At 42.6% G+C, this 14,219-nt stretch overlaps 1 protein-coding gene across 1 annotated transcript; it reads right to left on the bottom strand.

Annotated features, from left to right (window-relative positions):
• Positions 1–1,776: 1,776 nt before the first annotated feature.
• bbs1 (Bardet-Biedl syndrome 1) lies at positions 1,777–11,248 on the bottom strand. Its single transcript, XM_038303192.1, has 7 exons — positions 10,929–11,248; positions 5,856–6,265; positions 4,298–4,480; positions 4,096–4,227; positions 3,395–3,501; positions 3,205–3,325; positions 1,777–3,136 (listed from the first exon to the last, which is right to left on the bottom strand). Exons 2-7 carry the CDS (start codon positions 6,231–6,233, stop codon positions 2,306–2,308), a joined length of 1,752 nt encoding a protein of 583 aa, XP_038159120.1. The 5' UTR covers positions 6,234–6,265; positions 10,929–11,248; the 3' UTR covers positions 1,777–2,305.
• Between the last annotated feature and the right edge of the window lie 2,971 nt (positions 11,249–14,219).

A 14,219-nucleotide genomic window follows, 5' to 3' on the forward strand; every position in this document is an offset into this window, starting at 1 on the left:
CAATGGGACCGGCCAATCACCAGGAGAGCAGCCTCCATCATAGTGTCGCTACGCGATAGAATGAGACCCGATGACAGCGTCATCATCCACTGGAGATTTAAAACCCACAAAAACTACTTAAGGACTTTTAAGGATGGCTGACCTTCATAAATATTTTTAAAAATCTCAGATGTTATTTTTTTTATTACATTTTAACTGTTAAGGAGCTGTGTAACTTGATGCAGAATTGTTTTTAATCCAGTTTTAATGGATTTACTATTTTATATCAACCTTAAAAATGTATAAAGACATTGGTTTATTTAAATTTCCCATATGGACAAAAATCAATTGATTGCCCTGCTGATTAACGTTCTGCTCTCTCTGCTTTTTCTCATAGTAGCTTCATCTGGTCTGTTCCTGTTTGGCTGTGACTCCATCCTGGAGAGAAATATCAGCTGTGCTGCTGCCATCAACACCTTTGTTTCTAGATGTTGGAGATCTGCCTGTTTTTCAGTGTAGTCCTGTTTCTCTCCTGGACAGGGCCGCCTGTGGAGCTGGTTAACAGTTGCCTTTTGTATCTATGCTTCTTTTTCTATGTCTGCTTCTGTCTCCTTGAACCCCAGTCGGCCTCAGCAGATGGCCGCTCACACTGAGCCTGGTTCTGCTGGAGGTTTCTTCCTGTTCAAAGGGAGTTTTTCCTCTCCACTGTCGCTACAAGCATGCTGAATGTGAAGGATTGCTGAAGAGTCAATGAGTCGATGCAATCAGCTGGTTTTCGTTAGATAGAAAACTTGAATCAATCTGAATGGATGATCTGGTGAACTGGAATGTGCCTTGAAATAAACTGAATTGTTCTCCTGAATTCCATCACATCCCCAGCTTAGCCAATAGTGGCGATTGGATGCAGTCCAGATGTTTTCTGGATAACAGTCCAACACTCTGTGATCCCCCAGATGTGCTTGCTGGAACCATTCATATCCGAACGTATAGAAAAGATATTTGATATAAAACAAAACTGAAAATAGGAAACTCTTTAACTTTACATAATAACTATATAGTTTTATTTTTTTTTTTAGCTTTTTATCGCACTGGTGGCTTGTTTTCTAGACAGTAAGCTGACAGGAAAGGGGGTATGAGAGAGGGGGAGAGAAATGGAGCAAAGGACCACAGGTCGGTTCAAACCGAGCTCACCAGGTCGTCTGCGTCGAAACCAGGTCGTCTGCGTAGATGTCGCAGATATGCCCCGCCCATTCCACAGACATTCTGCTGCACCTCCCCCAAATTATAGGTGACTGTAGACAGACAGGACGCCTCTGATCGGTCAATTCTACAACCGCTCTACTCTATGCATATTTCCTGTTTGGTTCCTTACCGGCTTGTTTTGTTTGTCTGACCTCCATTGTGGAAAACAACTGGTGGACCAGCTAGAAGAGGGAGGTGCGCGAGAACGCTGGGACCCTTTTTCCACCTGAATCCCTGCTCTTTTTAGCCCTCATGTCCCTCCGTTGTAGAACAAACTTCCCACTTCCTCATCGCCTCGGCCGTATTATGACCCACAGCTAGTTCCTGATTGTCCCTCTTGCATTGTGGCGTGGAATAACATAGCGCAGACCACGCTGCAATATTGAGCATAAATCAAAAATATCTGCAACAAGCTCACTGCGACACACTGCTGCTGGAGGATAACCAGCCAGTAAGGCCTCTGTACATGGATGACGCACGCTAACCACTGTGCCACCAAAGCAAGCCAATAACTATACAGATTTTGTCAAATGTTTTAAGACCACAAATCAGATCCACAGTGGTACATTTTCCAGATTTAATGTTTCTTTGCCAATCTATCTCCATATTTGGCTTTTTCAAAGTGCTGCACTGATTCAAAGCCTTAAAGACATTATTATTAATTCATATGATGTCATCTGCTGAACTTTGTTTGTTTGTAATCTTTGTATTCTTGCCTGCCTTAAGCCTAGACCTGCTAACTGTGTAATTTGATAAACACAAAGACAAAAAAAAAGAAAAAAAAGATGCAGCAACCATTTTCAACCAGAGGAGGGCGCCACCGAGTCAGATTTAGAAAAAAAGCTGATAAATAAGCAGGAAACGGTCAAAATAATGCTATTAGACATCTAAAAATGAAAGTCTGGTTGATTTTGGGGCAAGTCGCCCTCAAGTCTGAAGCATTAGCTTTGCCATCGTTAACAAAGAACAGCAGGAACGCATTGATCTAAGACGTTACAGATCTGACGGTGGCAGAGATCAGGGGAGCTGGAAGATTCTGTCCTCCAGCAGTTGACTGGATCGGGTCGGACAGAACCGGCGTGGCTCAGCTGAGCGTCAGCCCCTCGCTGACCGGCATGTTGATGTGAGCTGTAAGCAGAGGCGCGCTCTTCTCCTCGTGCAGCACAAAGACCTTGATGATGTCAGAGACGCCCTTGTCGCTGACGCACTCCACGAACGTCTGGATGGGGTAGATGAGTCCAGGAACCAGCAGCGGAATCCTCATATACGCGTTCCTGATGCGGTACAGGTTGTCATCGTACAGGAAGCTGATGGCCAGGTTCATGACTGGCCGGCAGGACGCCGTGTTCTGGACGTTGAGGGTCAGCTTGAAGGATGGGCCCAGGCCTTGGACTACGGCGTTCATCTTGAGCGGCTCTGACAGGCTGCAGGACATGGGGGTCAGGCTGGACTCCAGAACCTTGACGTAGGTTCTGGCGGCGGCCAGCCTCATGCGGCTCAGGTCCATGTGGAAAGCGCGGTGCATGGCCAGCCCGTTCTCCCGCTCCCTCAGCGTCTGGTCCACGTACAGCTTGGTCTTCTTGGGGACATTGAGGCGGACGCTTTGAGCTAGCGGCGGGCCGGGTGCGCCGTCTCGCTCGTCGAACGCCGCAGTTCTCTTCAGGATCTTCACCATGAGGCCCCCGCCCTTCGTTGTCATGATGAGGGTCCCGTCTTCCCGGCCGTAGCGACCGAAGCAGATGCTGGTGACGGCGTCGGGTGTCTTAATGGTGCTGAGCAGGTTCTTGTCCCTGTAGAGCTGGACCTGGCAGTTCGCCAGGCCTACCAGCACCGCCTGGAGGCCCCTGGCGGGGAGCTCCATGGCGGCCATGGTGGTGATGGGAGCGGGCAGCGGGATCCTCCACAGCTTCTTCCCCTGAGGAATCAACCACAGCGTGTCAAACTGAGGGTTTCTTACATCACTTCCTGCCATCAGGTCTCTACCTTCTGAGTGAAGCCCTGCAGGCTCTCGTCGCTGCATCCCACGATCACGTTCTTCCCGACCCTCACCAGCCCCACCGGGTGGGACGGCAGCTCGATGCAGTACTTTGGTTTCTCCGACTCCCTGCGGAACAAACAGCCATGAGAGTCCAGCTCCGCCGCTCCGCCGCACTCCAGAGCAGCCGTTCCTCACCTGCGCAGGATGTAGATGCTGCCATTACGACACGCCACTGTGATGCGAAACTCCACATCGAACTGACCTGTGACGTCCATCATGGTGGGAACAGCAGGGAGACACATCTGGAATCACAGACAGATGTTTGGAGGGAAGGTTTAAAGTAATGCTAACATGCGGCTAGCTAATCAAAGCTTAAAAAGCATCTCCTGTTTTCTATGAAATCAGTGGCCGTTTCTCATCATGTGTACTTGTGCGTTCTCGAAAAACGCCATCAACCACAGACTTATTTGAATTCCCAAGAAGCAGACCGAGAACAGACAAAGTCCCAGGATGTTGTTCTGGCCCCTCCCTCTTTACCCAGCATGCATCAGAGCAGACTTGTCCATTCTCCAGACTGACCGCTGTCCCAGCATGCACTGCGGCAGCAGCAGCTTCCAGGTTAGCGCTCACAGAGCTCAGAGTATTAAGTTAAAAGTTCTCTTTTCTATTGCTGATGTTCAATAAAAGTACGTTTTAAGATCATAAGAGCGTAATTTTTAAAAAGGTTGTGATGTTGAGAGGACTGTGGCAACCGGCAGAGCTCCGAGGCTAACTAGCCAGGGCTGATGCGGACGGGCTAACGTTAGCACCAGCAGGTTTAGAAATCCCCTTTGGAACCAGTTTAGACTGTTCAGATCAGCGGAAAGTTGGATGAAAGCGGCTTAGAACCAGCTGACCTTGCTGAGGATGTTGAAGGCCTCGGGGTCGAGGACGAAGACGTTGGCGTTCTCCGTACCGATCACCAAACAGCTGATCCCATCTTCATCAGCGGTGCTCTTCTTCAGGGTCCCGATGCAGATGATGACGGTCTGGGGACAGAATCCAGCATCAAGACTGGGAATCATCTCTGTGCCAGAAAACCACATTATTGAGGATTACCTGCCGCCTGATTGGCTGCTGCTTATGCAGCTGGACGAACTCGTCCACCTCGTCGGCCGCCAGCGACAGGAAGCGGAGGGAGCGGTCAGACAGTGGCACGTCCGCCTTCTTCCTGACGTCCTCCAGCATCTCCTTCAGCATCACTGGGTCGATTTGGCCCTCCCTCACCTGCTGCCACATGGCCTGACCAATCACAGCACAGCAGCCGGTGACATCATTAATCAATCATCTTTAGGGCTGCAACTAAAGAGTCTTGTGCAAACCAATAATCTGTCGATCAGTTTTCGATTAATAATTGAATCGCCAAAGGTTCCTTAAAGACCTTTTTACTAAATTAAACCAAGTGAAACTAAAACTTTCTGGATAGAGCATGTTGACTCACAGAAAGGTTTTTTTTTTAAATCTTAAATGCAAAATGTTTACATATTTTTTTGCACCTTTTGAATAATTGCTGTTCTAAATGGGTCACTCTGTCAGCTGAAGACACGTTTTAAAATCTCTAAACTCCAGTTAACCCCTGAAGCCCGGAGGGTCTTAGGAGGAAATTCCCCTGAAGTTACGTCTGTGAATTAAAGAAAGTTCAGCTCCCAAACTATAAATTGGAAATACAATTGTTTGTATTTGTATGACAGAAATACATTGAGGAATATTTTTCAGGTGGAATCACTATTTTAAATGCCACCATGTCTGATTCATAGGTGATTAAACAAAAAAAAGCCTCACCAATATTTTTTCCAGAAATAAACACCATGAAAGCCCAGTTGAACTCTGAATGAACCCACAGACTTTATAGATCCACATCTTGACTAGAAGTCAAGCACATTTTGACTGAATTAGTTGAAGCATGTAGGTTCAAGCGGGAATGTGATTGATTATAAAGTGCCAAAATTATGCAAAAATGCATTTCTTCCATTCATAAAAGGAAATCTGGTCAGGCAAATGTGCTGGTTTCCATTATTGGAGACTTTCTGCATAAGGCAAAGCCTTTGTTCCTAAGATTTAGTCGTTGCTTCATTGAAATTTACCAATAATATCACCAAACTGAATAGAAAATAACAGAGCAAGCTTATGTAACGCATGCCGGTTACATCACCTGAAATGGTCACATAATGACCTCCGACCCCTCCTTGGAAAGGTCTGAGCCTCTAGTTTCCAATGACGGCGGACATTAGGGGGCGGGGCTAAAAATGAATACCTGCTGTTGTGAATTCCGCAGATTCAGACATTTCAGGTGGAATTTTATATCTCATTTTATTTGTTTACAAAGCTACGAAACAAAAAGTATTTGTGAAAAAATAATTTATCAAATCAAAAATATCAAATAGAAATATGTTTTAGAAATTTTAAAGGCCCATTTGAATGGCCTGTGGATAAAACACCATGTGACTGTGTTTTGACCATTTCAAACATCAGCTGGTGTCAGCTGGGCTCTGTACCGGGCTTAATAATCAATTACTAAATTAGTTGATGGTTATTTTAATAATTGATTCATCTGATTAGTTGTTTCAGCCCCAATCATCTCACACAATGATTTTTTGAACCCGGAGGATTTACCCACCTGCTCCACAGGGTTGATCTCCAGAGTGGGCAGTGTGAACTTAAAATATGGTCGCAGGTTCTTATAGACGTAGACGCAGGGTCCGGATGCCACGGCAACAACGGGAATGCGTGGCTCGAACTGGTCAATGAAGAGGGCGACGAGGCCGGCGGGCAGGTCCAGCAGGGTGCTCTCGCTCATCAGCGCAGTGCCGCGGTACACCTTCAGCTTCATGCCGGTCGAGCCGGTGCCCAGGTCCCCCACCACCAGGCGGCTGTCGCCGTCCCCGCTCAGGTCTGCCAGGTCCACGCAGGAGGAGAAGGTGTAGAGACCGGCCACCGGGTCATAGTGGGCGTCCAGCCACTTCCCCCCGTCTCCTTTGGACTCCAGCGAAGACATGACAGCAGGAGGAGCTACTGATCAGGAGACACCTGCAGAGAAGACATTACAGTCAATCCAAACAGTGGATCAATGTTACCATCACAAAGTTGATGTCCTAACCAGGGCAACTTTTTATTATTAAAGTTATAGGGAAGCAGGTGTTCCATCCGTTGCATTTCAGAATTCTCCAAAATGGTGCACGACTTTACACGAGTGAATAAAGTGAATCTGATTGGTCGTTTATCAAGGGGCGGGATTGTTGTGGTGGAAGGTTCACAAGCAAGTTTGGCTATGGCCGGTTTGTCGGAAGCATCTTGCTAACCAGTGAGCAACTTAGTGCTAGTAGGTTCCCAATGGGAAATTCCATTGGGACCAAGTAGCACTAAATTGGTGACTTAGAAACGACACTGTCAAGGAACGCTATGGACAGAGGAAACATGCAAGAGGAGGAGAGTTTAGTGTCGGAGGTCGTGGATGAGTCTCCTCCGTCATCCATTTTTTATTTAGAGGAGGAAAGCGGGGACAAAGATGTTGTGGAAGAGGACGCCAGGGCGGCAGAAGCTTGGTTTGGTGTAGAAGGCTTCCAGCCGTACATGTTTGAGCCCTTGCCTCGCAACGCTGCCAGTTCTGTTAGCTCTACGCCTGCTGAAGACACAGAAGTCCATCCCCGTGGACACTGGGACGGAACTCAATGGGAAAGGAAATTATTCTGATTTCTTATTTCAACCGTTGCATATATTAGCTGCAACATATGAATCAAGATGCTATGACTGAACAAAGTTTGATTGACAGATTATCGTTGATATATGATTGGCTGAATTTAGGTGTTCAACCTGACGTAGAAGTAACTCGCCTGCATAAGACATTTAAATATGATTTCCCTACTACTTTAAACCTAGTATTGGGTCCAGACACATCATTGCCAAAAAAACCCGATCAAAAATAAATGACGTCCGAAGCCTCGCTACCGCCGTATTACAATTGGCAGTAAAAACAACCAATCTAGATCGCTAAAATTGGGACAATTGAAGCAATTTAGCCAAATGGTTCAACGAGGCTTTATCTCACCATCACTACAAATCACTGTATCGGAAGCGTGTCGTGTCCGGGACGTCATGTGACCGATCCAGGAGTTGTTTCTAACTGACTGACTCACTAAACTGGGTTTAAAAACGTATCGGTCGACATGATGCATCTGCTAAAAAAAATGTCTCATTTTTGCTGTTTATCATTAAAATTATCAAAAATTTTGGAGCATCCTGAAAGGAACAGGAGCGTTTCAGCCGTTTCGTTTTTATTATATTTTCCTCGTTGTGTCATCCTTTTCCTCTCAGTTATCACTCAACTTAAATGAATTAAAGTTCATTTCAAATTGACTCTTAGTTTATTTACTGTTTTTACTGCACTTATTATTTGAAAAATATGATTTAAATCCTACTCAACAAGCATCCTCATTCACAGTTTCCCCTAAATGTTCATGTTATATGTCACATAATTTATCGGCTGCATCTAAAAATATCAGTTATTTTCAATTTATAACCCCTGACTTAGAGTTAAATCCAGGGATAAATCAAGTCTTTGTCTTATTGTTATGGCTTATGCCATGATCATGGTTTTTGGACATTGGGAAACCAGTGTCCATATTTCATCTTGACACGATGACCAGAGAAGAGAAGGCAAGTTTGGTGAATAACCAGCTATAAGAACGCTCAGATCTGGGCTCAAAAGGACCCAAATCTCCAGAATCCTTTGGTGACTTTTCAGAACCAAACTGCTGCAAAACAGACCTTTTGCAACACATTTCTCTTGAGTTTAGGAACTTATAGAGCCAGACTTGAGAGATGCCTGCCTTGATGAGCCACTGAGACAGAGAGAGGCTTTATTGCATTAAGAGTTTAAACACTGATATAACATTAGTGTTCATGTGTTCCTCGGATGCTCATTACATTTAGATTACCAAGTATGACCAAGAGTCATTCAATGGAATCCTGATGTCTATTCGCTGCTAGCTATTTCAAAGGGTAAAGAATCATTTGACTAAAGCTTTATCAAAATTCCACAACTATGAATAAGAGGTCAACAGTTTATATCAGATAACGGTTGGAAAAGGAAGCCAACATTACAATCTTAGAGGAAGTTCGGTCTCAACTGTGGAAAAAAAACACATTTACAACTACTAACTCAACAGAAAGGCGGGATTTTGGCTGAAAGAACCTTATCAGGATTTTGATAAAGCCAAAGCAGAAATGTAGGTTAAGTGGTTCACAGGTGCCCTGCTGGAGAAGGTGTGGGAAGGTTTCTGCACATTATGAGCATATTTACTGTCCTAAATTAAAGGTCTTTTGGAACAATGTTAAGCAGATCATCTCTGAAACCCTGGACACATTGTTGGACTTTTCTTTCACCTCATGGAACTTTGGAAAACAGTTCGAGTGACACATGTTTACTAAAGATTTTCTTCATTGCAAGCAGGGAATTTAGGAAATATGGGGTCCCAGGCAAAGGCAGGCAGTGGGCCCTCTGAATTGAGAAGACAACACATAAACAGCCCCATTCTACAGATAGAGAAATGTTAATAGAATGGACATCCATTATCTGTTCTAGGTTGTGTCCCTCTCTTCTTGTCCCTTTTCTCCTTGTTTTCCTCTCTATGTTTTGTACTCAGCTGACTTTTCATGCTGTCTCCAAAGGAATGAAAGATTTTTTCCAAGCACTAAGCTCACTTAGCTGATTGCTCCTTCCTTGGCTGAGACACACTTAATATTATCAGCGTTCTGATGGCATTTTAGCCAAAGTAATTTGATCAAAAACATAATTAATGTGCACAAATAAGGAATACTTGTATTAACTATACATGCCCCCCAGGAACTTGGAGCCCTAGGCAGCTGCCTAGTGTTGCCTAATAGTAAATCCACCCCTGATTACAAGCTCCCCTACATTGAGGATTCACGAAATTGAAACATTGTCTTTCTCCCTGCGTCTCCAGAAGGAGAAAGGAGAGAGACTCTGGGAAAAATGGAAGTTACTCAAAGGCTCATAACAAATTACTTTTGTGAATTGGAAAACATATCTGCCTCTTCTGATCATAAGCTGTGAACCCTGCCCCTGGCTCCTGGTCTATATGTGTTATTTATTTTTATTCTTGTGATTCAGACCAGTAATGCAGTGTAAAATACAAAGCTCTATATACTGTATGTGTCCTTACTTGTTTGTATTTGACCTTGTTCAAGAACTAAAAATAAAGTTTAAAAAAAATGATATTTTCAATTTAAACACAGATATGGAATAATACAATATGACCTACAATAACTTAAATAATATTTTAGCATTAGATCAGGTCCGGATCCAGACCCAACCTGATTTAAAACTTAGAAATTACAGCATGTTGTCTGATGACAGTGTCTAACTTCACTTGCGCCAATGAGCTGCTGTCAGTCTGGGTTGCTGCTGCTGCTGCTTTTAGACACAGCAGGCAAACCTGTGGCAAGCCGGGCGATGGGAAAGAAGGAGAAGATGATGAGAAAAAGAGAGCAGAGAAAGTGTGGACTGCTGGAAGAACTGTGGTGAACTGGTGAAAGAAAAGTGAAATGGTGCTCAAAGATGACCCTGAACATTTAGAGGATATTTGGCTCAACCTGCTGCTGTGAAGCAGGATTCTCCACCATGAACAGAATCAACAATAAATATGGATCCAGGCTCAAAATGAGCTCCTTGATATGTGCTTTAGAACGGCTTAGTCTCCATTCAAACCAGGTTTAAAGCCTTGCAGGGCAGCATAAAGCCCCCTGCCAACATTAAGACAGAAAAAAGAAAAAGTGAGTCAGGAAATTGTCTATATACCAAACTGAACAAATGTTGTTCACTTCTGATTTTTTTTTATTTTTTTTTTATTATTATTCAATGTATATCATGGATGCATAAAAACCTGCTTTTTATTTCAATGTTAAATTATTTTTTACAGTAACAGATTATAATTAAACATGTCTCTGGATCTTTTTTGGTTGATGATTTTTAATTGGTGACCCCTTATCTGCTCTAGGTCATCAAATCAATTCAGCTCAGTCTGTCCAATAAGCTGTCTGTAGTGTCTTTAAATGTCCAGCAGGTGTCAGTATTTTGTGTGACAGTATCAATACAGTTTGTCCTCCTGATGGTTCATTAACCATCCCTAATTAAACCACATTTGATGAAACAATAATTGGTTTCTGAGCAGGAAGTAGCTGCTGTTCAGGATGGGACATCAAGGCGGAGACAAAAATGGAAGAAAACTCCACCATCTTCAGGTTTGAAACATTATTTTAAATCCATATTATTTGAGATGTGTTATCTGGGGAGTTATTAAGTTATGTCGGTTTAAAACAACAGATTAACGCTGATAATGTCATTTATTTTTCCTAAAGAAGTGAGAACCTGTGAGCAGATTTATCTCCAAATTTACTGAGCAGGACTTTATCAGACCCTTTAGGAGCCAGCTGCTAAAAAAAACAAACAATAGAAATATTAGAAAAGCTGTTAAACTTTACTGTCCTTGGTTATAAACAGAACCCGCTCACCTCCCTCTACTATATAATTAAGTATTAAGAAATTTACCCCTCGATTATTAAAGTATTTCTGATTCTGAACTGGTTTTATTCTGTTAGAAAAGCGTAAACTTTTTAAATCTTAAATAAATTTGACGCCATTTTCCTGGAGGTGAGGTGGAGGCTAGCATACCTCTGAAGGCTTTCGGGGCGGTAAAAAGGCAGCTAGAGCAGCAGAAATCCTCCGGTGTGGATCTGCTTCGCCGCCATCTTGTCCACTGCTAATAGACGCCTCACTTGTTGCCAAGGCGACCGCAGTAGGTGCCTTTCGGTCCGTTTCTTCTCGTTTCCGCGGAACCTTTCCCTCTTTTTCCCCGAATAAAACGCCTAAAACAGAGTCAGTGGGTCCGTTAGATCTAACCAGAAGATTAATGCTAATCTTCTCGTTGCCTTTACGGCTCTAATCCTTAAAAATCCGCCTGTAACTTCCTCTTCCCCTCCGTTGAGGTATAATTAGGGTTGGAAAAAGCGTTTTGGTGCGTAATACCGCCCCCTAGTGAAGCTCAGGAGGACATATTTATAAACGAAACAAAAATAAAGGGGGGAAAAAACAAAAAATTCTTCTTAGATACTTCCATAGAAAAAACGATTCATAAGAAGAAAGTTTTTCAATGAGTTGTCTCAATTATGCCCAATTTTTTCTGTTATTGTTGTGGCTTAGCTTTGATGACACACACGAAAAAAAAAAAGAAATCCACAAAGGCCACAGATGCACCATGGACAGAGATGGCAAAAGTACTCACTTTCCGTACTTGAGTAAAAGTACAGATACTTGTGTTAAAAAATACTCTGGTAAAAGTGGAAGTACTGATTAAACTTCTTTACTCAAGTAAAAGTAACAAAGTACAGGCTTGTAAATTTACTTAAAGTATAAAAGTAAAAGTAGAAACCACCTTTTATCATGCCGTTGCCTACATTTTAAATGGATGTCTGCCAATAGGACTAGATCTCCGTTGTGTTAATTTTCAATCATCTCGTCGTCCATACTACTATGCTAACGCTGCGTTCACACCGGACGCAGCTGGCGCGACAGAAGCAGCCAGTTTACATGCAAAGTCAATGGTTAACGCGCGTCAAGGCGCAGCAAAAGGTCCCGCGGCGCGTTTTGAGCAGCAGGCGCAGCGCGTCTGAGCAGCTGAAGCAGCGCGTCGGGCACGTTTAAGCATCTGATGCGCGTGACGCGCCGCAAACGCGTTGCTGCTCGAGATGGAAAAATTTTATTTTTGCTGCTCGACGCGCCGCGTCAACCAATCAGAGAAGCTGATCTGGGAGCTGGCTGGGAGAGAGACACAGCGCTGATGACACAGACTGCTCTGATCAATCCTCTTAAACAGTTTATTAACGCATAATTAACTTAAAATGCATACATCTGCCGGCAGAATATGTTGGCTTTTATTATCCTGCTGCCTGCAGATCGGATTATTTAGATGAAAAACACCTACCAGCCGCCGTGGTGAACCGCCAGGAGGCGACCCGGCCAGAGGCTGCTGTTGAAGGGATTCCTTCTGTCGGCGCACCGCTGGTATGTGGGGGTCTAAGCGGCTCCGACAGAAATAATATTGGGAGGCAGGATTGTAATCTGGATGAACTGACGGCACTGATGAAGTTTTCAGGTGTATTTTCTCACTTAAAAACATATTAAAACTACTTTATTCCCACTGATCACAGCAAATATAGCTGCAAGGCAGAGAAAGGATAGTGAAGCTCCGCCCAACGCGCGTCAGAGCCACTTTTGCACCGCGCAGCCAGAGCAGCAAAGCTGCTTCAGCAGCGCGTCAGAACTAAATGGTACAAGCAGCAAAAAGGAAGCAGCAGACGCGATTTTGCTGCTTTTGCTGCGTCCGGTCTGAACGTAGCATAACGCCACCGCCACCAAGCTGCAATGATTTGCCGCCAATGAATACCGCCGAATCTGTCGATTCATCTTGTAGTGGTGCGTCAAATGCAACGTAGATTCCCATCCAATTAGATTGAATTTGGTATTGATGACGTGAAAAATAATAATGGTAACTCCATTGAAATGATTCAAAACTAAAGTAACGAGACAATTTTTTAAAATGTAAGGAGTAGAAAGTACAGATATTTGTGTAAAAATGTAAGGAGTAGAAGTAAAAAGTCGCCATAAAAATAAGTAGTAAAGTAAAAATATCAGAAAAATCTACTTGAGTACAGTAATGAAGTATTTGTACTTCGTTACTTCCCATCTCTGACCATGGACAAGTAATTTAAGCAGGAAAAAGTTTTCAGTTTTCTCAGTTAATTTCTCCTCAGGCAAGCAAACAGAAAAGGACAAACATTTCCTCCATGCTTCTCTTGCGTTGGTTAAAAGCCATACCCCCACCCAGATGCATGCTGGTCCTACCTTGGACAGCCTATTTATAAAACTAATTCACCCAAATTAATCAGAAACAAATAACCAAAAAAGATCATCTCAAAACAGATATCAAACAATAAAGTAGAATAAACTAGATTAAGAAACTTTGTTAATTTTAAACAAAAAATAATTGGCTCATACACTTATTATATAATTATTATTGCGATGGTCCAAATAACTGTTAGTTGCATTACTGCTGCCGTCTAGATGGCTGACCTACCATCATTACGTCTGGTTTAAAACTCAAGTGTTTTTCAAAATCGTACAATTCTCAACAAAACTTAATCCCATAATTTAATTATTTTTTAACATAGTGCATTATTTAGATGAATGAATAAGAATTTATTTCAGACAATTTTGACAAACAACATAAATAAATCAGCCAAATACACACAAAAGAGACTAGTTGACATAAACCAAACCAAAGACCAATTTTCAAACTAACTAAATTCATCTGAACATAAACAGAAACAAAACCCTCCATCAAATAAACCTGTTGGTATAAACAGCCAGAATAATGACATCCATTATTATCATTGTGATTATTTTCACGATGAAGATCTCTGTGAATATTTATTAAAATCTGTTTTTCTGTTTCCTTGATATCTTATTTTAAGATTCTATCACACTTATAATATTAAACTATTTACTTTTGAATATTAATAAAATATGTAACTTTCCCTTCCTAATTACACAGTTTTTCCTATTTAATCTAAACACTTTTTCTGTCAACCTAATTTTAGCGTTTAAATCTACAACATTTTGTCTTTACTAAACCTTTTGTCAACCTGGTTTCCCTCGAGACCATAAAATAAGATCAGCTTTGCTTTAATGTCCCACAGTGGGTGAGGGAGAAGACCAAGGGAGGAAATAACATAAAAATATAATAAAGTTTAAAGAAAGCTGCACAGTGAAAGGTAAAATACTACGTAGGAACAGCTCTACCAGTTTTAAAAATAAATAAGTAAATAAGCATGCAATGAATTGCAAAAATACAATAAACAAATAAATGTTGATAGAAATTTAATTATACAGTGAGACATAAAAATC

Source organism: Cyprinodon tularosa, unplaced genomic scaffold, assembly GCF_016077235.1.
Source record: "Cyprinodon tularosa strain WSP-4 unplaced genomic scaffold, ASM1607723v1 ctg508, whole genome shotgun sequence".
In the NCBI taxonomy this organism is placed as follows: domain Eukaryota; kingdom Metazoa; phylum Chordata; class Actinopteri; order Cyprinodontiformes; family Cyprinodontidae; genus Cyprinodon; species Cyprinodon tularosa.

Bases quoted from the DNA above. Each gene is read 5' to 3' on its own strand.
- bbs1 (XM_038303192.1), bottom strand. From the start codon at position 6,233: ATGTCTTCGCTGGAGTCCAAAGGAGACGGGGGGAAGTGGCTGGACGCC. The intron at 4,228-4,297 runs GTAATCCTCAAT...TTCTGTCCCCAG, and splicing joins AGCAGCCAATCAGGCGGCAG to ACCGTCATCATCTGCATCGG. The intron at 3,502-4,095 runs GTCAGCTGGTTC...CTGTGATTCCAG, and splicing joins CCTTCAACATCCTCAGCAAG to ATGTGTCTCCCTGCTGTTCC.